This window comes from Gracilinanus agilis, chromosome 4 (assembly GCF_016433145.1).
Source record: "Gracilinanus agilis isolate LMUSP501 chromosome 4, AgileGrace, whole genome shotgun sequence".
Lineage (NCBI taxonomy): Eukaryota > Metazoa > Chordata > Mammalia > Didelphimorphia > Didelphidae > Gracilinanus > Gracilinanus agilis.
Window position 1 is genome coordinate 424,562,314 of NC_058133.1, and position 27,260 is coordinate 424,589,573.

Sequence of the window (27,260 nt, forward strand, 5' to 3'; positions counted from 1 at the left end):
TCTCTCTCTGTCTCTCTCTCTCTCTGTCTCTCTCTCTCTCTCTCTCTCTCTCTCTCTCTCTCTCTCTCTCTCTCTCTCTCTCTGTCTCTCTCTCTCTGTCTCTCTCTCTCTCTCTCTATTTCTCTCTCTCCAACCATTCTCTATCTATATCTGGTGAGGAAGCAGTAAAACATTAGGAGGCAGATACAGACCATTTGGGTTTAGGGGCAACAATGACCTCTCTACCTCAATTGGTTATGACGCTACCCCTGTACTGTTACACAAAATAATGATTGATATTCATAATGAATCTCCTAAAGTATCAAGAGAGGTTATATGGCAGATAGATGGCTCAGAGGATAGAGTGATGGGCATGAGTTGAAATCTAGCCTCAGACCCTTAATAATTATGTGGTCTGTGTGTAGAACAACTTCTGCCTGACTCAGTTTCCTCATCTATAAAATAAATATCACCTATCCCCTTACCCTGTGTTGCTGTGAAAATAAAATGAAATAAGGTTTGTTAAGTATTTTATAAACTTTATAAGACACCATAAAGTGTTATTATGAATAATCATTAATCATCATAATGATAATTTCTTCTGCATATTCTGTTTAAAAGATGCAGTGTGGATAGAGAATTGGGTTTCAATTTGGAAAGACCTGAGATCAAATCCTGCCTCTGGCATATACTGGTTATGTCACCCCAGGCAAGTCATTAAAATCAGCCCCTATGGACCTCAGTAATTCCTTAGGACTTATTTACTAAGTCACAGATAGGTTGTGATGAGGGGAGTTCCCCATACTGGAGGAATCATAGAACCTGCGTGCAATTCTGTTTAAGTGAACTAAAAAATACAAAACATATTCTTTTTTTTAGCATTACTTTCCATTTATACTGTAAAGTATTTATACTTCTGTTGCCCCATTTATAAAATGAGAGAATTAGATAATAGAATTTTTTTATGATTCTATGACTCTTGGCTTATACCTATCAAGACCATAATATATTCTTATCGCCTGAATTAAAATCAATACTGCATATTGGCACCAGGGCAAAAGAGTGGTAAGGGCTGGGCACTGCAGCCTAAGTGACTTGCCTAGGGCCACACAGATAGGAAGTGTCTGAAGCCACATTTGAACCCAAAATATATTCTTAAAATATTTTCATTAAATCTGTTAAAATTTTAAAAGTGTGTTTAAAAGGGAAAGCTTCAATTTGCTAGAAAATTCACCCATGTGGAACATTTCCTTCTCAGATGATACTGACTAAATGAGGTTTCGCTCCACATAGTAGAGTAGAGGGACAGAGATGGAGTCAGGAGCTCTGGGTTTGAAACCTGCCACTATGGAGCTTCACATGACTTTGAGTAAGTCACTTCTGTCCTCTAAGCATCATCAGTATCATCATTTGTACACTGAAGGGGGGTGGACTAGATTAACTCGAGGTTTCTTACCAGTTTGGCCATTCTGTGATTTTGAATAGTGAGTGGGCAGATTTGTCGTTCAGTCGTTTCAGCCATGTTCAACTTTGTGTCCCCATTTGAGTTTTGTTTTTGTTTTTTTGCAAAGATACTAGAGTTTGTTTTTTGCAAAGGTACTAGAGTGGTTTGCCATTTTCTCACCCAATTTATTTTATGAATAAGGAACTAAAGCAAACAGGATAAAAGTGACTTGCTCAGGATCATACAGCTAGTGTCTGAGGCTGCATTTGAACTCAGGTCCTTCTAATTCCAGGGCTGGCACTCTATGCACTGCACTCCCTAGCTGCTCTTTATCAATAAACTCCATTAGTTCTTTATCACCTTCACAATCTTATATAAAATCCTGTGTTTGGCAGTAATAATGATTCAGAACTCCTCCTCTCTTTATATATCTTTCTCCCCTCCAGGATCTCTTTGAAATAACTACACTACTTGACTAGCTGTTCCAACTTCCCGAGCTTCTTTTCAATGCTCCACTCAAATTCTCTTTTCTTCAGAGGGCCTTTTCTGGCTCCTTCTGTCTCTAGTGTCTTCCTTCTAAAATTACTTTCCGTGTATACTGTAAATCCCTTACACCTCAGTTGCCCTTTCTATAAAATGAGAGGATTGGATAACAAGATTTTTTATGATTCTATGCCTCCGAACTTATTCCTACTGAGACCACAAGTTGTAACTCCCTCCCATCTCTGAGCCTTACTCTAGGTAAGATATGTAAACTACCTGAAGAAAGGTTGGTAGAGATTTCTGATTTTTCCTTGCAATGTGCTTAATAATTTCCATAGCTTTTTCATTTTCATTTTGAGAGATCAGCCATCTGGGAGATTCTGGAAGGCACCTACAATAAAGTATAAGAGAAAAGAACTGTTAGGTAGAAACCAATATAATTAATGTAACCTGAATCATTACTTAGTTAATTAAACAATTAATATAAGGTACTATTATTCCATTGTTAACCATTATTCCTCCTGACAGAGGAAGTGACACTTGAACTGAACTTTGAAGGGGGATGAGAATTTTGGGAAAAGGAGACATGAAGAGGGAGTGTATTCTAAGCCTAGAGGATGGACTAAGAAAATGCATTAAAGCAAAGGATGGGATGTCAAACTGTTTATCAGTAGGTTTTTGTATTGGCTAAAATGTGGAATTTAAGAATTGTGAGTGTGCGTGTGCATGTGTGTGTGTACATGTGTGTATCTGTGTCTGTGATTGTGGTAGAGGGTAGAAATGATTCAAGAATCATATGGAAAGGTAGTTTGAAGGTACTTGTAGATGGTCTTAACTGAGAGTCTGAGGGATTTATGTTAACCTAGAGGGCAATAGAGAGCCACTGAATGTTTTTGAGGCAAGGAGTAACATAGTTAGACAGCTTTGTTGAATCTATTGTCCTAAAGAAGAATTTCTTTTCTTTTTTTTTCTGGTTAGGTGATGGAGAATGTGTTACAGAAAGGAGAAACTGAAAGCAGGGAGATAAATAAGGAGAATATTATAATAGTCTGAGGGAAAATTGATGAAGTCCTAAATTAGGATCCTGGACATGTAAGTGGAAAGGAGGGAAAAGAGATGGTGCAATGGATAGAGTGTTTGCCAAGAGTCAGGAAGATGAGTTTAAATGTGACCTCAGATACTTATTTGCTCTGAGGCCCCGGGCAAGTCACTTAACCCTGTTTGCCTCAGTTTCCTTATTTGCCAATGATTCAAGAAGGAAATGGCAAACCACTTCTGTACTTTTGCCAAGAAATCCCCCTACCCCCCAATGGAGTCATGAAGAGTCTGATGAGACTGAACAACAGTAGATTTTGACACTGCCTCTTCAAAAAGTAGAGAACTAATTAACAAAATCTCCTTTCATTTAGACCTCTTCCCATCATGGCCATTCCAACTTCTGGCACTCACTTAAACTTGGCGCCCTTAGAATGACATTGCATCCCTGAATAGCCTTTCTAGTACCAGCGTACTTGCTCTAATTCCCCATTGTTTCATTGATCGTAGAAGAGGAGTCAGAATATAGTTGACTTTGGCTTCAGAACCAGAAGATTTGAATTCAAATCCCAGTTTTTGACTCTAATAGCCTGTGTGCCCTTGGACAGATTATTTAAACTCCTTGGGCCTCTGTTTCTTCAACTTTAAAGGAGAAACACCCTTTTTTTCATTGCCATTTCCAGTCTCTTCTTCTATCTCTCTTCCATAGAGACTCTCACTATGCAAATTTGTCACTGAATCCAAATCCTGGTGGCTGTCTGTCAAGATATTCTCCCTCCTTTCTTAGCAAATTCAGGGTTTCACGGAAAATGGGACAAGTGCCACAGGATTGGGAAAGGGCAAATGTTATCTGTATTTTTTAAAAAAAATGTGAAGAGATTAGATTTACAAACTATAAACTTTGAATTTAACTTCAGTTCCTATGAAAATTCTTGTAAAAGACATAGTTGGTGAATTCTCTAGAAAGGGAAGCGGCAGTTACCAAGACCAGGCATGCCTCTGTCTAGGATAGGTTTAATTGCATTAAAAAAATACAATTACTAAAGTAGCAGATCGTGGGTAATTCTGTGGCTTATTTACTCAGATTTGGAATGCTTTTGATATGCTCTTCTTGTGAAGATACAGAGATTACACAGTCAGGCAAACACAGACTTTGACAGGCAGCTCTGCTTGGGATGGACGCCAGGAACATCATGCCTCTCCTAGGCTAAGCTGCTCACCTGAAATCTCACCACCATGAAGATTGGCTCCATTTCTGATACTCAGCACCTTTTTAGTCATCTCTCTCCTTGACTGGGGGGCTGATTTGAACCCAGAACCTTCTATCTCCAGGTCTGGCTCTCCATCCACTGAGCTATCTGCCCTCAAATTCCTCTTGCATAGTCTTCCCTCATTAGATTAAAATCTACTATATGAGAAGAAATTTAAGTAATGTTTAATCATTTATAAGGATTCCTCTGTAACAGTTCAACAAGCTGTAACTTTGTGATTTAAATAAGAGATAATAGTGATAGGAATAATATTAAAAACCTTTGCAGGGACGAAAGTGCTTGTACATTTCCCTTTTTTTTCCCCCATACACTCTAGAGGATGTGACCAGAGGAAACAGGGCCCCTAGTTCAGCAGTGTCATAACCAAGTGACCCAAGAAGGGAAAGGAGAAAGGGATGACCCAGTCTTGACTCTCTTTACTGGAATTTATCAACTATTTCAGCAAATTTCCCCCAACTTACTTAGGAACAGAGTCTACATATTTTCCTTGACCATTAGCTCTATTAAGCAATTTTCCAAAGCCTAGAGAAACCTTCTTTTCTAGACATTGAATATCTCTGTCATAGTCTGGGCGTGGTGGCAGACTTCTGACTTTTATATTTCATACCAAGAAATTAAAGTTAGATTTTGACTTGGGAATATGGCCCTGCTTTTTTCTCTATCACTCAAAGACAGAGACTATCCTTTTAAAAAATTTGCACCCTTAGCATGTTGCGTAGTGACTAGTATACAAATTGTAGGTACTTAATAAATGTTTTATCAAATTTTAAAGTTTTGAAGGTGGTTTCAGAACTGGTTGGATGATTGGACTTAAAGACTGGCTGTTAATGGTTCAGTGGCAAGAGTTTTTCCATAGAGTTCCCCAGGGATCTGTACTTGTCCCTGTGTGATTTAGCTTTCTATCAATGACTTTGAAAAGGCACAGATGGCATGCTCACCAAATTTGCTGATGACACAGGCTGGGAGAGATAGCTAACATACCAGATGACAGAGACAGAATCCAAAAGGATCTTGATAAGCATCATGTTGACTCTAATAAGAAATTCCACAGGGATAGATTTTAAGTCTTGTACTTGGGTACAAAAAAAATCCACTCCATAAATATGAGCCAGAGGAGGCAAAGGTCATATGGAAGTTGTTTTTTGCAAAGGATCTGGGGATTTTAGTGGGCTAAAAACTCAATATGAATGAGTAATGTGATGTGGCAGCCAGAAAAACTAATGGGATATTGAGCTGTACTAGGAGGAGCTTGGCTTCCAGGAATAGGGAGGTGATAATTTTCCTGTACTTTGACCTTGCCAAGCTATAACTTTGTATTCAGTTCTGTACAGCCTGGTTTAAGAAGGATATTGATAAACAGAGAAGGCAACCAGGATGGTCAAGAGTGTTGAGTCCATGTCATATGGGAATTGATGATAATCTTCTATCGTTCTATATCTCCTTATGCTCTGCCACCTCTAAACTTCTTCCTTATCCTTACCATAATCTCCCTGCCAGGTCTTCACCCTTACTCTACTAGAGTAAATTTGGAAGAACTGAGCTCTTCTTTGGCCTCTCACATTGCCATCTTAATAAGAAGTTCTTAATTTCACATTGGCTTTCAGTTCCTTTCAACGTTTAGAAACCCAATTTCCCTCCACCCTTAAAAATAAACTCTTACCATATCTTACCATCCCTGCTAGCTGAAAATCTATTTATCTCTTTCCCTTCTAAGCTAAATTCCTTTAAAAAGTTGTGTATACTCAATGCTTCCACTCTTCTTCAATTTTCTTCTAAGTCTAGTGCCATCTGGTTTCTCACTGCCGCTCAATTAAAACATGTTTCTCCAGGTATCAATGACCTAATTCCCAAATATAAGTCTTTTTTTTCCTCACAGTTTTCATCCTTCTTGACTTCTTGGCAGCACCTGAAAGCCCTGATCCTCTCATCTTCAATACTCTCTTCTCTTTGGGCTTTTATCATATTGTTCTCTATCTTAATTCTCCTACCACCTGTCTGATAACTCCTTCTTAGTCTCTGATGTTAGATTTACATCCATGTTATAATTACTAACTGTGGGTGTATCTCAAGGTTCTGCTTTTTCTCTTTCTTGCTTCTCTCTTCTTTCCTTCTCTTTTCTCTCCCTTCTTTCTTTTTCTCATTTCTCTCTCTTCTTTCTCCTTTATCCATCTTCTTTTTCTCCCTCCACTCTTCTTTCTTTTTTCCTTCTTTATAATAAGATTATGTGCTCCCTCCTCTCTCTTCTTTCTCATCTTTTTTTCTTTCTTTTTTCTCTTTCCTCCCACTCTACATCATCATCATCATCATCATCATCATCAGTTTTTATTGGTTTAATTATCATCTTTATGAAGATGACTTCAAAATCTCTATGTCCAGTTTTAGTCAGTCCCATAAATGCCATGTTCACATCTTGACCAATCTATCAGACATTTCAAATTGAATATTCTCTAAACATCTGAAATTCCAAGGAAAATCCAGATTTAGAGCCATGAGGGACCTTTGAAGGATTCTAGTCTAACTGCTTTATTTTTATAATTGAGGAAACGAAAGACCATATCACCATGACCGCTGACTCAAAATCTTGTGTTCTTTTTACTGTGGGGCTCAGTGAAACTGCGCTCTAAATACATATTTGAAGTTTTGTTTTAATTTTTCAAGAGGAAAACCCAACGCAATTTTGTTGGGAGAAGTTAGAAGTAGGAAAGAGGGCTATGTGAAGAGATGCTAACAAAAGGAAAAAAAAACCTAGTAAGTCTATGGATTCTCACAGTCTTTTAATCCTGGAGTGTGAACACTTTCCATGGAAGCAACACAACTTCTAACCCCACATTATAATGTTCTGTAGGATCCAGAAGCACATCACGTTCTTGGAGGGTATATTGTCCTTGGAATACGGGAAGATGAAGTTACTGGATCACCATCAAAAGGGCACGCACTTGAGTGCCCATCTTAAAACTAGCACTTGATTCATTGGAATAATTTGGTCTGCATAGCTTGTGAAGCAATTTTCATCAACTGTATGTCAATATGAAAATGGAGGGCAAAACTGGAGTGACGGTATCTCTGATGCTTACTACTATATGATCTTGATCAATTTATTAAAGTTTCTGAGTCTTGGCTTTCTTCTCTAAAAGCAAAATGAGAGGGCTGGAGTAGATGGCCACAGAAGGCCCTTTCAGCTCAAGGTTTCTAATCTTGTCTTACTGGGTGTATTTGGGGTAAACGAGGTAGCATTTAAGGTAGGGTTGGGGGGTAAATTAACTAACTATTCAAAGTCAATGAAAGGGAGAGATACCCAAAGGTTAAGTATGTGTGTTGGTGTGGCAGTGATGGGATATATATGGCAGGATTGAAGGAAGGTAGGTATTGGGGGAGATGTTGAAGCAAGAAGAATGAGGCTATTTACTTGTAGTAGGAACATGCTATAGTAGAAACAATACTGAATTATGGTCCAGCAAAGCCAAAAGGAAAATTGCTGAGGTGGCAGAGTGTGGAACAAGTTCTAATAGTAACACTAAAATTCCAGCCAGATATTTGGTGCCTTCTGTGAATTGCGGGTGGAGAAAATTTAGGGAAATGTCCTCATTTCACTATTATTTGAGGTTGTTACTCCCTGGTCTTGTGATTTGTTCCAGAAGCTTTCTCGTGACCACAGAGATTCCCTCTAACCAGTGCAGATTCATAATTATTCTGCAATTTTTGGCCTTAGACATTTGCCTGAGGGTAATGGGAGGTTAAATGACTTGTTTAGAGCCACACAGTCAAGTAAGTGTCAGTGGTGAGATTCAAATTATGTCTTCATGATTCCTAAGATCAGTTCAATTTTTCTTTACTCAAGAAGAATACTTGGATTTTCCCACTTTTTTTGTGATCGAGATCCCTCCTTTATACACAGTTGGGAACTCATGGTTGTGGAAGAGATCATGATTTGGTTAGACATCCACAGTATTTCAAGGAAGCTGATATGAAAATCAAGACCCAAGTAGTGAGCAAGGAATTAAGACACTTTTTTTTAAACCTAATGCTAATGCTTTTAACCTAACCTAATGCTAATGATCTTACCATCTCCTTTCCTTACCTTATTGGTAGTTTCTGATACTTCTGTAGTTCTAAGAAATTTTCAAGAGACAATCTTGAGCACAGATTCTTAACCTTTTTATACATTTTATACATCTTACCATCTCCTTTCCTTACCTTATTGGTAGTTTCTGATACTTCTGTAGTTCTTCTAAGAAATTTTCAAGAGATAATCTTGAGCACAGGTTCTTAACCTTTTTATACATTTTTGGCAATCTGGTGATGCCTATGGGTCTCTGCTCAGAATAATTTCTTTAAAATCCATGAATAAAGAAAATGGAAATGTATTTTTCTTCTCATTTAAGTTCATAAACACCTTCACATCTATCCATGGATCCCGCTGGGGATGAGTCTGTGTGTCTCAGGTTAAGAATTCTTAATCTGGATGCCAGAGGTTATGAAAAGCATAGATATTAGAGGCAGTTGAAAGTTCAGAGGAGAGGGATGGTTTTTCTAGAGTGTTCATAGCCATGATTGTACTGTGGCTTCTAGAAGCAATTTTCATCCCCCCAAAGAAGCTATGATGGCCATGCTGGCTTTGGGATATCTAACTCTTTAATCACTGTGTGAAAGAGCAGCATCTAGTCCTAAGGGAAATGACTGGCCAACAGCTTTTTGTCTTCTGGCATGGAATGGGGCTTCCTGCAACTCAGAATTAGAATACAGTCTTATAATTCCTGGCACAGAGCTCAAGACCAGAGATAATAAGAGAAAAATGTGAAAATGATCGCCTTTCCATTCTCAGAGGGTCTTACCAATAGTAGAGCAAAAAGCCGAAGTAGGGCAGGGAAACTGCGAGCTGTAGCCATCTCCAAGAAGGCAGAGCATAGGCAACCCCTGCCAGCACCAGGAGGCCAATCGTGAAACACATTTGGTAACAAATTCCCACAGTCCTCCGGTACCTCAGGCCGACAAATTCAGTGACTAGAAAACAAAACAAATGGCTAGTTTCCAGGATGGTCCTGAGACAAAGGGTCAATTGATGCCTTTAAATAAAAACTAGAACTCTCAAAACACCATTTTATGAGCTGTTTGGGATCCCATGAGACTCTTGAATCTTTAGAGTTCTTTAGAGTTCTTTAGAGTTTAGGCTCTTCCTAGTAAAACAGAAGTGACGGAGGTAGGCTTTTAGACCTCTGGCCTATGGGAATGGACATATGCTGGGTGTCCAACTACAGTACCTGCCTATCCCCACAGAGTCAGAGCACTTCTGCCAATTTTCATCACCCCTATTCCACTACATATTGACCTATTTCACTAATTCCTGTTAACTGGTTCCAAGAAGACTAGTCAGAATTAGTGAAAATTTTGAAATGTATAAAATAAATTTTGTAAAGAAGTATGATTTTCTTACTTTTAAATAAAAACAATATCTTGAAATAGCCTTTTAAAAAAGGTGACACCCAAATACACAAGAAATTTAAAATTAGTATAAAAGACACCTTTGTCTATTGGATAGAGCTGGCCTTAATGTCCAGAACATTTAGGTTCTCTGTTTTGCCTGACACTTAACTGGCTTTGTGACCCTGGACAAGTCATTTAGTGCTCTTGGCCAGTGGTGTCAAATTCAAATAGAAATAAGAGGCCACACAACTCCCACATATTTACTTAGATAACTATTATTATCTGAGTTCCATTTATTGTATTTTTATTTATTTTGTAAAACATTTCCCAAAGACATTGCATTCCCAAAATAATCATGGGACATTGGTTGGCCCGGCTATTTGACACCTTTTCTCAAGGCAATTCTCTGAGCCCATAAATTATAAAGCAAGTGATCTTCTACTTTGATAGAGGAAGTTGGGAATTAATTAAACCTACTAAAATAATTAGTAAGGTAAAAAACATAATTAGGGTATACATAGTTTAAGTATTTAAAAGCATTTTAAAAAATTGGTAGAGCATTTCTTTTGCCATGATTATGCTTAACAAACTTTCCCCTACTTTCACCTTTTATTTCCTTTGAAAATATCACAGAGGTAAATCCATGTAAATCCATGGAGTTCAGATTTATATGTTTCCATAGAGATAGGGCTGAGACTTGTGAGGCTGGTTATCTATCCACACAGAATTAGGCATAGTGGCTTTAAAATGAAAACAAACTGAAATTAATATTCCAGATAGATATTCAATAAGCCACAGATACTCTAAAAATATCTAATTTTAATTTGAAGATTTGTCACTCTCACATGTTTCCAGTTACAACCATCTGCAAACCAAATTAAATTCCACTGTTAGTGTTTTTTTTTTTAATTACTTTTAGTTATCTCTCAGATGAAGCTTTTATTTTCTGTGACTGTCTAATATGCCATCTCCATAAGCCTCCGTGGTGGTAGGGAATCTAGTCAGCCATTAAGCCTTTACTATGTGCCAGGCACTGTGCTAAACTCTGAGGATACAAAAAGAGACAAAAGCAGTACCTCCCCTCAAGTTGCTCACAATCTAATGGGGAAGATAAATAAATATGCACAAACCCATTATATACCTGATAAGAAGGAAATAATTAAGAGAGAAAAGGCACTAGAATTAAGAGGGGTGAGGAAAGTTTTCTTATAGAAGATAGAATTTTAGTTGGCGCTGAAAAGAAGTCAGGGAGACCAGTAGGCAGAGTTGATGAGGGAGAATGTTCTTGGTACCATCTCCTTTATGGAATAGCTAGGAAACTAGTATCATTAAGTTGAAGAGTATAAGGTGGAAGTAAGTTGCAAGAAGCCTGAGAAGTAGGAGTGGGTCAGATTATGAAGGATTTTTAATGCCAAATGGAACATTTCTTTTTGATCCTCAAGGTGATAAGGAGCCATTTGAGATGTGTGTGTGTGTGTGTGTGTGTGTGTGTGTGTGTGTGTGTGTGTGTATGTGTGTGTGTGTGTGTGTGTGTGATAGTTGGGCATGTACTTTAGGAAAATCATGTTGGTCACTGAATGGAGGATGGATTAAAGTGGGAGCAGACTTGAGAAGGCAGACTTACCACAGACCATTGCAATTATCCAGGAATGAAGTGAGGAGGACCTGCCCCAGAGTGATTGATGACAATGTCAGAGGAGAAAAGGGAAGCATAGATGAAAATTGTTTCAAAGAAAAAACTGACAGGTCAGTTGGATATGGGAGTGGGAGGGGATGGAGATGGTGAGGAGCCAGCATGAAACCTAGGTTGTAAGCCTGAAGTATTGGAAGGATGATATTGCCCTTAATTGTATTAGGGAAAGGGGTGGAGTTGAGGGTTTAGGGGGAAAGATAATGAGTTCTGTTTAGGACATGTTGAGTTTAAGATGTCTACTGGATATTTAGTTTGAGATTCCTGAAAGTCACTTGGGGAGATGAGACTTAAAGGCAGCAAAGAGGTTGGGGAAGAACAGGAAGATCTAAGAATAATCAATATGGAGATGGTAATTAAATCTATGGAAGCTGATGAGATCATCAAGTGAAGTTGTAGAGAGGTACAAGAGAAGAGGACCCAGGACACAACCCTGTGGAATACCTATGGTTAGAATCTCTGATCGGGATGAAAATCCTGCAAGATTTTCTTACTGCAAGAAGGAAGAGCCAGATAGATAGGAAGAGAACCAGGAGAGAGTTCCTGGTAAAACCTAGAGAGAAGATAGTATCAAGGAGAAGAAGTCATTAAGTTTCAATGGCTGTGGAGCTGTGGAGGAGAATGAGCCTTGGGAAGAGATAAATGGATTTGACAACTAAGAGATCATTGGTTATTTTGGAGAAAGCAGTTTTGGTGGAATGATAAGGTCTGAAGTCAGACTGCAATGATTTAAGAAGATAGTCAAATGAGAGAAAGCAGACAGACTTTTCAAGGACTTTAGCCACAAAGGCAATAGAGATAAAGGATGATAGCTGGGATGGAAGGATCAGATAATCTTGTTTGTTGTTTTTTTTTTTTTTTTCAGTATAGGTGAAACGTGGGCTTGTTTCTAGACAGTAGAGGATGAGCCATTAGATAAGGAGAGACTTAAAATAAGTAAAAGAGCCAGGATGATGGTAGGGGCAACTCCTCTGAGAGAGAGTTCTCTATCTCCCAAGATCCCAACATTCATGGTGAGGTGTATTTACAAAAAGAGATGGCTCAAAGTCAGAAAGGGTTTGCCTTTTGGAAACTTTATTGGGGAACTTAAAATTTAAACTTATACCATTGACTCCTCAATATGAAGGATGATATTCAAAACCAAACTAAACTCCCTTCTCTTTTCCTTACAAGACGTCTTTAACATAATCATCTTTAGTATGACCAGGAATGCATATAGGTTAGAAACTTCCATTGTCATTATGGGAGGATTGGCCAACTTCATCCTTCTGGACTGTAATACATTATCCAGTTAATATCCAAAATACAGCTTCAATTCATACCATACAGAAGCTATCTTAATATAGCAAGGGGGGGGTGTAATTCTGAGGGGAATTCACAAGAATTAATGTTAAGATAAACTTAATTTCTAATTTCTTATGGTAGTAAATTCTTACAAACTGGCTGGCTTTCTCTTTGAGGATAGATCATCCTTAGGTTGGGCCAGTGTTTTTTGTTATTGATTTCCTTGGAAGAGTCAAAATGTCACTGGTATGGGGATTCAAATATTTAAGCTTCTTTTCTTCTGACTAGAGAGTAAACATGATCCAGGGATGTATATACATGTAAATATGTATATAGGGCTGCTATACCATAGGCATTCCTGGCACTACAAGTGGTTGTTTATGTAATCTTGGATTCTGTTGTTCTTCTCAGTTTCCCAGGCTATAATTTGAGGGATAATTGAGATTATTAGAAAATATTTTGTATGGAGAAATACATTTAGGGATAGGGACTGCATCTGTGATTTCAGTGATATAAAAAGCACCCAGAGAGAAATTCCCTCTACTCATGTATGGAGGAACCTTCTTTGAAACTTATAGTCTTAATGCCTGGGACTTTCAGAGGTTAAATGACATGCTCAGGGTCACAAAGTCAATATTTCTGAGGTGAGACCTGGATTTGCCTTTCTGTCTCCAAGTTAAACTCTATCTGCTTCACTAACTGTTAAAAAAATATAGAGATTTATAAAAATAGTGTTGAGTAACAGTCAGAGGTTCCTGTTTTCCTATTATTTTCTCTTTGAGTGGGCACAGTAGGCTAGATTCTTCATAAATGCAACACTCTGGGAAACCAAATACAAAAATTCCAAAACGCTTTAATAATAAAATGGATGTTTGTCAAGGCAGGCTTGGGGAATGATCTTTACCCTCATTTACCTTCTCAACATGTTGGGAATTCTTCTTTGTTAAAAGAATACAGAAGTTGGTTGAGAGGATTTGGAAGAAATACATTTTCTTCTTCCAAATAGGAAAAAAAATCTCCAATATTTTGATATTTGAGAGTTTTTTTTTCCCTGTGATCAGTCAAGTCACAATCGTTTTTCATTCCAGGTTCTTCCAACACTCCCTTCTGCCCTTCAAGTTTTAAAGACAATGTTTTTCCTGCTCCCACAGCTAGCTGTAAGCACATGCATTCTTACTTAGGATGTAGCTTATTAACCACCCGGCCTTGCTGACCAGTCCCTGGATCAATCGGAAGATTAACAACCAGGTGTAGCTTGGAGAAAGGGCCATGAGTACTCCCGCCACAGCATTAATGAAAATCGTAGCCAAAAGGCTCAGCTTACGACCAAACCTGGCAAGAAACAGACACATCGAGAAGGCTCATCATGAAAACTATTGAAGACTCTAAATAAATGATATTGGTTAATAATGATTTTGAATTATATCATGTTACATTAAATATAATTTAATGCACATTAATAAATTATTAGTATTAATTAAATACCAGCATATTTATATATAATATATTAATATATGCTATATATAAATAAAGTATATTAATAAATTAATAAATAAAATTATATCATGTTACATTAAATATCATATAATTAACTAATAATAGTAATTTATGAAGCAGGGGACTTGCTGAATGAATATCCTCTATTCAGGAGTTTTCTCATAAATACTCAGATTACTGACCTAATGATGCAAATTCTTCCCCAAAATTGAACAGTGTTAAATAAAATCTTTTTTTTTCTCTTTAAGAAGTGATTCTTACTTTTAAAATAAATTCTTTACACCCTTTTCTTTTTCAGTCTCCTTCATTTATTACTCCTCCCCAGCATTTTTCATCAATAGGGGTATGTTGGTAAATATTTAACAACAGGTTCTCCAGGAAAAAAAAAAATTATATGTAGGCCACATTTAAAAAGGTTTTCTTTTCAGTAACCTATCACTTTCTTAAGTCTACCAGTGGTTCCCAAACTTTTTTGGCCTACCTCCCCCTTTCCAGAAAAAATATTACTTAGTGCCCCCTGGAAATCATGAAACTATTTATTGAACTCAGAATAGAATGTAATACAAAAAAAAAAGTGTGGCCAAAACCGCCTCCCTGGATCACTGCAGCACCCACCAGGGGGCGGTAGCGCCCACTTTGGGAATCACTGGTCTAGACAGTCAACAAAACAATAAACCATCCCCTGAATTGTAGCTGTGCCAATTTCTGAGCTGTAAATCTGTAAATTGAAAAGTTAATTGTCACCCTAGTTTGAACTGTCATCGTAGTATACCCTGCTTATGAAAAAAAGTCAAAAATTCAGCAAAACTAAAGAACATAAAAAATATCTGTCATTATTATTTCACATCAGCAGTCCCCCGGGTCTATAAAAAAGTAGACGGGAGTTATATTTCACATTTCTTCTTTTGAGTCTCAAAGCTTGGCCATTACAGTTTCCCAACATTCAGTTTTGATTGTTTTATTCTTTTCAAAGAGTATTTGAAAATAAAATGAAGTTTCCAAAAATCCAATTCACCCAAATAGCTTCTGCCAAACTGCAGAAAAGCATCTCATCTTTTTGGAAGTAAGGAAATCAATGTAGGAGAACCTGGTGATGTATTTAGTATTGCTTTTCTCAAGTTATGTTTTCCCTTCCTTAAGAAATGAATGTAATAGAAAGGAAGGAGTCCCACACAGAAAGACCTTCCTAATAATTCAAATTATTCAAAAGTAGATTGCTATCCCATGGGAGCTAGTGATTCCTTATCCCTGGAAGTCTTCAAAGAAAGATTTTATGATTATGTACTTTTCTGAGGAAATTCTTGTTCAAGTTAAGGGAATGACTGGTTGAAATCTGAGTTCCTGTCTAACTCAGATTCTGTGATTCTGTACCTTCTCAGAACTGGAGTTAGGACTGGGGTAGATCTTGACTCTTTCAGATTATCAAGTGAATTATTCTAGTGGTGTGTTCATTCGATTGACCTGCCAGAGATCGCACTCAAGGAGAATTATCTCAAGAATGAACTAAATGATATCTGGTTATCTGAGACCTTCTTCTCTAAACACACTAGTAAAGAGAAGACTAACAGCCAATATTTACTGAGCACTCTTGTGGTTTGCAAAGAGCTGTCCATTCATGATCTTACTGGCACCTTGGAACTATTCTATGAGGTGGAGACTATAGATGTTAATGTGTCCATTTTGCAGTTAAAGAAATTGAGGTAAAGAGAGAATAAGTGATTTGTTTGTGATATCAGAGGGAGAATTTGAACCCAGTATTCCTGACTGTAAGTACAAAATTCCATCCACTACATTGTGCTGCCTTCGGCATTCAGGAAAAATGTAGAATGAACAACATTACAGATCCTTGATCTTCTTCCAAAGCTATTTCTTAATGTAGTGGTAGTATACCTTGGACAGGGAACTTTGCTTTTCAGAGTTATTGCTTCTCTCTCTAACTGGCTTATAGGTAGGGTACTTAAGGTCAAGGATTACTCTTAATTATCTTTGTGTATTTGGCATGTATATAAAAATGTGTATATTTGTATGTGTATAATACATATATAAAACCACACGTCTACACACAATACACATACATATGTACATACATATGTATGTGTATATATGTATATATATACATATGTATGTGTTTGTGTGTGTGTGTGTGTGTGTGTATTGCCTTAATCTACTCAAGAAGGAAATGGCAACCCATTCCAGTATCTCTGCCAAGAAAATCTCATGGACAGAATTGTTCACAGGGTTATCTATATTTATATTAGTACTGAGCACAATGCCTGGAACAGCCCTGAAGCTCTTTACAATTAAGAGAGCAGGTTATTGTATAAATTAAACCTAATGCCTCCTGTGACTTTTAGACAACAATTTATTAAGCTATTTTTCTTTACATTATTCAATAATAATGTTCATTCTTGTCCAACTTCTCATTTTTTCTTGGTAAAGATATTGGAGTGGTTTATTATTTCTTTCTACAGCTCATTTTACAGATGAGGAAACTGAGGCAAACAGAGTTAAATGACTTGTCTGGGATCATACAACTAGTAAGTGCCTGAGGCCAGATTTCAATGCAGGTCTTACTAAATCCAGACCTGGCACTCTATTTACTGAGCTATCTAGTATCAATTGTTCTCCTAATTCTATTCCTTCCAATTTGTATCAATTCATAGAAGTCTTTAAATGTTTCTCTGAATCCAAATTGCCTTCTCAGACATAACCAATGTATTGCTTTGTTTTGAAAGAGTATACTTTTTTGTTACAAGGAAAGGCTCCTAATTGTAAGCAGAAGATGATGAGTTAAAAGGTGGTGATAGAGATCCCTAAAAATGCACCAATAAAACATTTTAAAAAATGAACAGAAGACAAAAAGACCATTGGAAAGGGACAGTTGAGTCAAGCAAAAATAAGCATTTACTGAGTTCCTACTGTGTATTAGGCATTGTGTTAAGCATTAGGAATACAAAGAAAAAAATCAGTCTGGCTCTCAAGGAGCTCATAGTCTAATGGGGAAGGTGGAATAGTGATCATATATAAACAATTTTGTGCAAACAAGATGAACACAGGCCAAAGTGGAAATGATTTTAGAGGGAAGGCAGGAAGATTAAAGAGGATGTAGAAAGGTTTCTTGCAGAAGGGAGGACTTTGGTTGACACTTAAATAAAGTTAGGAAAGCCAGGAGGCAGAAATGAGGAGTAAGAGAGTTCCAGGTATGGGAAGAAATTCAGTGAAGGAGTCTGGAGTCTGGAGATGAAGTGTTATGTGTGAGGAACAGCAAGGAAGCCAGTCACTCGATCACAATAAGGTGTAAGAAAATTGGAATGGGAAGAAGAGGCTACATCCCAAAAAACAAACAAACAAACAAACAAACAGATAAATAAATAAATAAGTAAATGAATAAATAAATAAATAAAGAGCAATTTTGTTTCTACCTCAAAATTTTTAATATGTTCTTTTAAAAACGGCACTTAATAGTTCCTGGTTTCATTTACAATCCTCTTGTCCTATATTTATTTGAAAATTTTTGTAGTTGTTGTTGATTAAAAAGAAACTTCCAGAGCTGATCAAGACAGGCAGTTATCTAGTTTATCCTGAGGTCTCTAAGAAGAAGTATATCTAAATCATCTCCATAAAATGAAGGTTTGCATTTTATTCTTAAGGATCTGTACATAACAAATCCTTAGCCATTTCACCATAAAGTAATAATCACTATTATTATATCTTTCCTTTTAATAATAGCTTACACTTAAGTAGTACTTTGGAGTTCATAAAACTTTGTACTTATATTAACTCATTTACTGGCTAGTTGGTACTGTCTGCTCCAGTCTCAGCTCCAGTAAAAACAGTAAAATTAATTTTAATTCTGCCCCAGTCCTGAGAGTCAGGGTTAAAATGAGCGCTTTCACTAAGAGATGTGATTTTACTAGGGCAAGTCACACTATGGGTCCCTAAATCCTGAATGTTCTCCTAGAAATGAAATAGGGTTAATATGAACATCAAAGGAAATTTTAAGAGGAAAAACATATTAGAGCAACAAAGCAGCTTCGGGGGATGTGTTCGTGTGTGTGTGTGTGTGTGTGTGTGTATGTGTGTAAGAGACTGACTCTGCCTTCATAGCGGTGGGGAAAGGAAGGGACTCTTGTTATTAAAAAAAAGGGTGTTGCATGTAGTAGATAGAGAACTGAACTCAGAGCAAGGAAGATGTAGGTTCAAGTGCAGTCCCTGACACATACTGGCTCAGTGCCTCCTCTAAGAATAAAGTTTGCAGAGCAATTGCACATGTGCTTTGATAAAGGGAGTTTTCCTACTGGGAGTTCCATATATGGATGAACCCATTTTTCTGGTCTCTAAAAAAAATAGTGCCTAAGTTTGAGTTGTTTTGTTTTTGTTTTGTTTTTAGTATCAGATGGCAGAGCCTTCTCCTTGTGCCCCCTCTCCATGTCACTGCCTGGCATTAGTGGGCAGAAAGGCTTTCAAAAACAGGGAACATGGGAATTGGGGAAGTTTTGCTGAATCATAGTAACCTTTGAACGATTCTACTCGAGATGGAACTCATGAAGATGATTTCTCTCTCTCTCTCTTCACCCTTCTGCTACCCACTTTCAGTACACTTTACAGAATACTTTGTAAACTTTCAGCAAATATGAAAGAACTGTGTTAACTTTCAGAAAACATGAGTGCTCTGTTAACTTTTAGCTAACATTGGGGTACTTTGTTAACTTTTAGAAAACATTAATGTTCTCTGTTAAATTTTGTAATGAAAACTTAATTATAAACTTCTAAGTAGATTATAAGCTCCTTGAAGACAGGTATTGGGCTTTCTGGTTTTGGTTTTTTCTTCTTCTTGTTTTGGGGGGGGTAACAAATATTTAGGGGAAAAAAGATCCCTTAGGTACTATCAAGAAGTTATTGGTGGGGCAGTTAGTTAACTTAGTGGCTAGAGAACCAGGTGTGGAGACAGGAGGTCTTGGGTTCAAATTTGGCCTCAGACACGACCTATCTGTGTGACTCTGGGCAAATTGCTTAACCCCCGTTGCGTAGCTGTTACTGGTCATTGACCTTGGAACCAACACTTAGTAGTAATTGTAAGATAGAAGGCAAAGGTTTTTTTTTTTTTTTTTTTTTTTTAAAGAAGATATTGGTTCAGTTTTTAAGAGATAAAATTCCTTTTAAAAATAGTATTTCTAAAGCTTCTTCAGATACACAAATCTGGTACTATAATTACAATTTGCCATGAAGTATAAAGTCCAATAAAGTCTATAAATTAATATGCTTATTTTGGACTAGAAGAAAGACCATTACAAAGATTTAACTGGTTTTGAGGATCTATATTTATGGTAGTTTATGGCTGTTGCCTATAGTAAGGGCTCTGAGTCCTTCTTAGAAGAATAGAAACTGTGCAAGCCCACAAAAAAATTATATCCTCAATCAGACACTGGAATCTGTCCTTTTTTAAGGTAGAGAGGATATAAATTGGGAGTGTCTGGCAAATGTAATATTTTCTTTATCAAATGGTTTTCAGTCATTAATAAAAATGGAAGTTACTTTCATAGGCACCAATTTGAAAGAAATTGGATTTCTTTTTTATACATTTCTAGACTGACATTGATAACCAGAGCAAGGCAATCGGGGAAACAAAAGGTTTTCAGCATTTCAGCCAAATGAGGTTGAACTGAAGGAATTGGGAATGTATAGCCTGGAAGAGAAAAGACTAGGGGTCCTGATATCTGTCTTCGCTTATCTGAAGGACTGTCTCATGGAAGAGTTTAGATTTTTGCTGGTTGGCCCCCAAAGGCCAGAACTTTAGACTAAATGGACGTGGGGGTGGGGACAGCTGTAAAGAGAAAAATTAGGTTTGAGATATCGGGCAAGTCTTCCTAAAAATGAGAAGTATCCAAAAGTGAAATGGGTTGCCACATCCAAAGATGATGGCTTCTCCCTTATTGAAGGCCTTTGAATATAGGCTAGATAATAATTTTGTTGAGTTTTTTTGGTAGAAGGATTTCTTTTTCAGGTATAAGTTGCACAGAATCATGAATGAAATCCCTCTCAGTTCCGACATTCTGGGGTTCTGAACCCTAAAATCAATTGCTCTCACATTGTTTCAAATAGCATTACGACAACGACAGCAGGAAACTTTCTTACACCATTTAGTAGATCTGAAAGAACAACAACCCTTCAACTTTCATAAGTTTTCCATTCTTGCCTTGCTATACTCCTGTATTTGCTCAAGAAGCAACTAGATTATGCAGCAAGCCCCTTACTGATATTAAGAATCTTAAGCCATCTCCACACATTAGCTAGGACAGGATTCGCTTTCCATAATATATGTGCCTCTACAGATATCACAGCTCCTTTATAACAGTGGTGCAGTGGATAGAGAGCTAGGACTGAAGTTAGACTCATCTTCACAAGTACAAATCCGTGGCCCTGTGCAAGTCACTCATCCCTATTTAACCTTAGTTCCTTAACTATAAAATGAGCTCGAGTAGGAAATGGCAAACCATTCTAGGATCTTTGCCAAGAAAACCCCAGATGGGGTCATGGAAAATCAGACATGGCTGAAAAATGTCTGAACAACAGAAGAGTTTCTGAAGCCAAACACTTCTTTCAAGCACCAGGTAATCACAGAACCTGGAGTCCTAATTTAATCCTTGTTTGGTCTAGGGTCAAAGATTTAGGTAATGGAATTTTAGAACTGAACAGGAAAATGGACTGGACTTAAGAGTAACTACAAAAAAAAAGCTCTGGGTTGGTTTAATTATAGCTGCTTATTAACTTATGCCTAGACTTGTTCTTTAGCAGACTGAAACTTTGAGAAGACTACATACTACACAAATGGAAATTGTACAGATTTTTTAAATGTAAATGAGCACTTCCTGTTCTGCCATTTGTAATCAGAATTTTCATTCTATCAGCCCTACAACCAATCAACAAGGCTTATTAATCCCCTACTATGTGCCAAATCCTGGGGCTTGCAAAGACAAAAATGACAGCATTCCTGCCTTTGAGAAGCTTGATAAACACATCTGTTGATGCATTCATTGCCAGGTGGATCACACTAATTGGATCCAAATGGATCCTTGATCTTTTAATCTCACTCTGATAACACAGTTGGAATCATTACTAACACAGCTTAAGTTGAAGCAAAAAACTTATGATTAAGGAGTACAATTCTCCCAGCTTTCCCTTTTTTTTTTAAAAAAAAAAATATTAGGTGGGGCTAGAAAGTGGTTGTCATCTAGACCAAATCATTTAACATTCCTGGGTCTCACTTTTCCCATCTGTAAAATGAGGACTTGGATCATATGTTGGACTCTATGACCTCCAAGGTCTCTTCTAGGTCTAGGTAGCCCTAAAATCAATTCAATTATTTTAGAGAAATCAGTGGGTGAAAGATTAGTATAGCTTCCCCATGAGAGATTTTCCATGGAATTCTGCCATATAAAAATTAGGTATCTTCAGATTAGCCTTCTTGTATGACTCAGTAAAGTTAGAAAATGATATAGATGTGGCATAAAGAATATTAGAAACTGCACCTGTTGGGCTACTCTTTTAGATCAGATTTCACAAAGACAGGAAAGGTAGGGGAGAGGGTAGGAATAGGAATGGCCTATAGACATTTGTTAGGAAGATTACAAAAAAAGTAGAAGATTTCTCAAAACTGTTAGAAGAATTTGAAAAATGTTTATTAATTGTCTATATGAAAAGCACTTTGCTGGAAATAGGGTGAGAGGAAAGATAAAGTAAGACAAGAAAAATTAAAAGAAGCATACTGATTTAGTGGGTAGAGCACTGGACTTAAAGGCAGAAAGACCTGTTTTTCTCTGGCTCGTAATAGGGTTCTGACACCTTGGACACATATTAGCTGAGTGACCCTGGGTCAGTTACTTAATCTGCTGGTTCTCTAGGTGACTCTGTAAGACTAGAAGTTGCAGAGAAGATACTAATTGTATTGGTAAGAGGAATTTATTCACCTGAGTCATTCCTATATCAATGAAATCCTGGATCTAGCCCTTATTCTTTTCCTAATAAACCATTGTTTTTCTTTATGTGTGCCATGGATCCCTTTGGCAATCCGGTCAAACCTAATACTACTGTGATTTATTGCTTATATTTATAATGGAAAATAAATACTAAATTTCAGTTAGACATCAGTGAAAATAAAGATATGATTCTTTTGCTACCAAATAAGCATCTGAATCCTCTTATTCCAAGTTAAGAACTCCTAGTTTAAAAGAATTATGAGTTGGACAGGCTAATGAGTAAGTCATAGATCATCAGAGAGAAAGAGGGAGGGAGAAAGAAAAAGAGAAAGAAGGAGAGAGAAAATGAATTCAGCAAAAATGCTTACTAAAGGGAGCAGGTAGGTGACTCAGTGGATTGAGAGCCAGACTTAGAGATGTGTGGTCCTGGGTTCAAATTTGACTTCAGACACTTCCTAGCTGTGTGACTCTGGACAAGTCACTTAACCCCCATTGCCTAGCCTTTACCTCCTTTTGCCTTGGAACCAATGAACAGTATTGATTCTGAGACAGATGGTAAGAGTTAAAAAAACAAAAACCAAAAAACTAGTTTACTAAAGTTATAGACACAAAATGTATAATTTGCCTGGACTTATGACTCAGACACATGTACATTGACCTATACTATTCATGGGTTATGAGAATTGTTAACTCATTTACATCACATCTAACCTCTGATGGCCTCCAGGTAATCTATTAACTAAGGTGAGGAGCAAACACATGCAAACACACACACACACACATATCATGTTGATAGTGTAACATTCACTTCCGTTTTGCAGCTAGATAATAGGAGAGGGGCAGTGAGTTGTAAGTTTGTTAGCAAGAAAGTAGTAAATTGGTGAATAAGCCCTTGAAAGCCCAGACTCTCATTGTTGGCCTCTAGATCCTGAATTGTTCATGTGTCCCTTATGATGCAGGAGGTCATCTCTAAACTTGTCTTTCATTATTCCCTAACACAAAAAGTCTTACATGATTATCTTCTTTGAACAGGGGAACAGAGCCAGATCGGGCATTATAATCTAATCTGAGTGCCCTTTGCTAAAATTCTCTCCCTTTCTGATCCACTATTTTGCTTCCCTTTTGGTCAGTCCTCTGTTAAATCGCAAATATCTCTAAGGGAAGTAACACATTAAGCCCTGTCACCTATTAATTCTTTAGCTAGGATTGTGTTATAAGATTACCTTTTACCACAGAGAATGGAAAGCCAGGCAAATACTCGGATGCTTCTGGGGAAGGACAGAGCTAGGTGGGGGTAGTGTAGGAGATCACATGAGAACAGCGTGAAATGCAGAACTTTTAGGCACGTAAGCTCACCTAGGAGCTAATAACCCTGACCAAAGCCAGCGCTCTTTGAGAATACTCTTACATTGAGACTTTGTGTGTTGTATAAAGCAAAATTTCATGTCCTATTTCCCTTGGAATACATCCCCGAATGGAAAATGACTGACCTATGGAGCAGGCACATCACATCCCTGATACTTACCTAGCATCACCATTATCCTAGTTTCAAGAGGATATGTGATTGAAGTGGGAAATTATAGCTAAAGTAGCTCTCTTCAGTTTATACCTTGTTCTCTTAGATCCAAAGTGCCATTAGAGCTTGTAGGACCCTGACAAAGAATGCCATCCATTTTGCTTCCTTCCAAAAGGGAACCCTTTCATACCATCTAGGCTAATATTAAAATTATGATGATTAGAGTCTTAATTTTCCTTGAGGAGACAGAGAATGTTTTCATCCCAGCCTTTATCCTAAATTTTATCACAATTTGATGTGATTATGGACCATGGGGTCACCTCAGAGGGGGCAGACTGAGTCATACTTGCCTGAGGAGTCTATTAGAGGCTAAGGTTGGGTCCTAGGTAGGTGGATTGAGTAGAGAGAAGAGCCATCAAGTCCAGTGGGCTGGTGAAGGGGAGTAAAACCAAGGGAGGACCAGCTCTCCAATGCTTAAAACACAACTCTGTTTGCTCCTTACTCTTCTAGGAGAGACATCTGATATTATTCTCAAGGCAACTTAGGGAAGATAATATGACAATTTTGCTTATAACACTAATTTATTTTCACATATCACCCAAAATTTTATATGATATTTCTCTCATGACAACAGAATCCAGGTAAGAAAGGTTGCACAAATATTTTAACCCCATTGAATAGTTACAAAAACTTAGCTCTAATGCTTTAATTTGTCTCCCCAGTACTGAACAGCTTCCAAGAGTCAGAAATGGGTTTTGATGTAGGTCTTGCAACTCAGTGATCAATGCTCTTTCCACTATATTCTGCTATAAAAAGAATACATTAAATTCAGGAAAATGTCAACTGTTTTCACTTGGTCATAATTTTCCGTTAGACCATTAGGTTCTCAGGGAAATTATGAAATTTAAGGAGCAGAAATAAAAAAGAAAAAAAATGCTTTATATAGTGGATGTCTTTTTTTTTTTAACTATCCTGTCTTCATTTCTTCTTTTTCCTCTAACCCAACAGGGCCCTTGAGAATCCAAGAGAATCAGGAAAAGCCCAAGAGCATCTTTAACAAATAGAATCACCTTTTTCTGACAAGGTTTGGGTTGAAGTCCTGCCTCTGATTTAGACACTGGTTGTGTGACCCTGGGGAAGTCACTCAACTTCAGTGCTGCAGATAACTTGTATTTTTAGACTTGCAGTGTAAGATGGTGAGTTGTAGAACTGGCACTAGTTTGCATTGATAGAAGGATTTTTTCATTACAAAGAATTCCTTATACCATTGAAATCTTCAAAAGAACAAGAATATCAGTTATTTTTATTTCTGAATACATATTTAAATCCTATGGGATTGAAGACATACCTGTCTGCTATGTAACCGATGCCCATAGAGCCAAAAAAAAATCCGACATTCACAACTGATTGAAACAGGTCCAGTTTCCAGGAATTGTCACATACCAGATTAAACTGCAGAGAAGCATCTTAAGTTAGAAGACAGTGGAAAATAAATCTTACCACTAATTGGAGACCGAGCACCTCATACAGTTCTGAGCTTCTAATAAGTATGTATTCAGTATTTGTAAAATTGAATTGATATGGCTGAAAGGCTATAAAATGAAAAAGCCTTATTACTTAATACTTTTCTTAAGATAGCCAGAAATGAGTGAATTGAGGTCTGCAGTAGCAACTCTTTTTGATTAGGTTTATTTGCCTGTATTTCTATGCACTAGAGCAGTGATGGGCAAAGTTTTTAAAGATGGGGCCAAAGGAAAAGAAATGCTCATCTGTCAGTCTGTTTCTAAGGCAACTTTTTTAAAGTTTTGTTGTATTGTATCCTACTCATTGTATTTGTCCGATTAGGAATAATTTCGAGTGGCAGGATAGAACATTTCAGGGGGCTGCATCTGGCCCACTGGCCGTAGTTTGCCCATCACTGCACTAGAGAATCATATACCCAGTGTATGTACCCCTCAGGCAGTCATATTCTATTTTAAAGGACTATCACTTCAGAAATGGAAAGGACCACAGGAAGGACAATCTGGCCCAATCTACATCCTTTTAAAGAGAAGGAAATCAAGCCTCAGAGAGGTTGTGATCTGTCTAGGTAGTTTAATGGTAGTTTAATCTACAATCTTTGAATCGAAAGGGTACTGTGAGGTCAGCTAGTTGAAATCTATATCTGACAAGAGAAGATTTAATTTGAAAGCTGACTTCAAATATTTTAAGGACTGTCATGCAGAAAAGAGATTAGACTTGTTCTATTTGACCCTGTTGGGTAGAAGCAGGACCAATTGGTAGAAGTTGCAAAGATGTAAAGAGAAAAACTTTCTAATAGTGAAACAATCCAAAAGCAGAATGTTCTGGGGAGGTTTTGGGTTCCCCAAACAAATATACCTAGGCTCTTCAAGACGAGTTATTAGCTTTCATCTTAAGGAAACATTTTATCATTCCACTTAGACTTTTACTTTGTGAGAGTTGCTTTCTACTGGGCACTTTGTTCCAAAGGAGATGTGTCTTCAGTGACTTGGAAATGCCTCAAACAAGCCAACTGGGCTGGATGTGTTTGCTGTAAAATCATTCACAGCTAATTTGTCACTACTTAATACAAGCACATCAAACAATCATTTCTCTGAATAAGTGTATAAGAGAGGTGAGAAATCTGAGCACCTTCACATATCCCAGATTTATTTATTGTATTTCAGTGAACTGAGTACTCAGGAATTGAATCTATTTATTGCCAGTCCACATCCATGTGTTTCATTTAGCAGGTTTTCTTTTTTTTAAACCCTCACCTTCCATCTAAGAATCAATACTATGTGTTGGTTCCAAGGCAGAAGAGCAATAAGGGCTACGCAATTGGAGTTGAGTCATTAAGGGTCACGTAGCTAGGAAGTGTCTGAGGCCAGATTTAAACCTAGGACTTTCTATCTCTAGGCCTGGCCCACAATCCACCGAACCATCAAGTACCTACCTGTCCCCTTCCCCCATTTAACAAGTTCTTGAAGAATTGGCTAAGACTTACCTCAGTCACAATAGAGGACCCTTGAGTGTCATAGACCCAGCCATCCCGACAGGTGGTGAGGGGGATGTGGCTCCTGTTGCTGGAAAAATTGGCTAATGGGTCTGTGCAGCTGAGGGTGCTTTGGTTCCAGTCCACATCGTATCTCCAGCATTGGCTGATAAAAGTGTCTCCTGGTATCCCCAGGCCTGGCACGGTGTAATTCAGCTCCTCTTCCAAACTCCAGCCACATCGTTTGCTTAGCTCTGAAACTCCAGGATTCAGGCAGCGGTGATCCGGGATGAAGCCCAGAAAAACAATCCCCACATAGATTGGGGTAAAGGCAGCAGAAAACAGGGACAGAGCAAAAAAGATTTGTTTCTGGAATAAGTTAAATTCCCCAATGTGCTCTAGAATGTCATCTACAGTGGGCATTATTCCTGGAGGCAGTGCTGGTCCTGTTGTTCTTCTCTCAGCACTGCTCTAAAATTTTGCTGACAGGCTATTCAGAGCTTTGCAAAACTTTTGACCAAAAGTCAAAGGGTGACAGTTAATTTACTTTACAAATTGACCAGCCTTTCATCTAGACCTTTACTTTGTGAGAGTTACTTCCAACTGGGCACTTTGTTCCAGGGAGATGTGTGTTCAGTGACTCTTGGAAAGCCAGTGGTGCTGAATGTG

At 37.6% G+C, this 27,260-nt stretch overlaps 1 protein-coding gene across 1 annotated transcript in view; it reads right to left on the minus strand.

Moving 5' to 3' along the window:
• Positions 1–27,040, minus strand: part of LOC123243745 (solute carrier family 22 member 2-like) — a 45,824-nt gene extending 18,784 nt beyond the window's left edge. Inside the window, exons 1-5 of the mRNA XM_044671817.1 lie at positions 26,604–27,040; positions 24,945–25,048; positions 13,785–13,939; positions 9,045–9,213; positions 2,183–2,297 (exon numbers count right to left, since the gene is read on the minus strand). Coding sequence (XP_044527752.1) covers positions 2,183–2,297; positions 9,045–9,213; positions 13,785–13,939; positions 24,945–25,048; positions 26,604–27,014 — 954 coding nt within the window. The 5' untranslated portion in view covers positions 27,015–27,040. The remainder of the gene's footprint in view (positions 1–2,182; positions 2,298–9,044; positions 9,214–13,784; positions 13,940–24,944; positions 25,049–26,603) is intronic.
• Between the last annotated feature and the right edge of the window lie 220 nt (positions 27,041–27,260).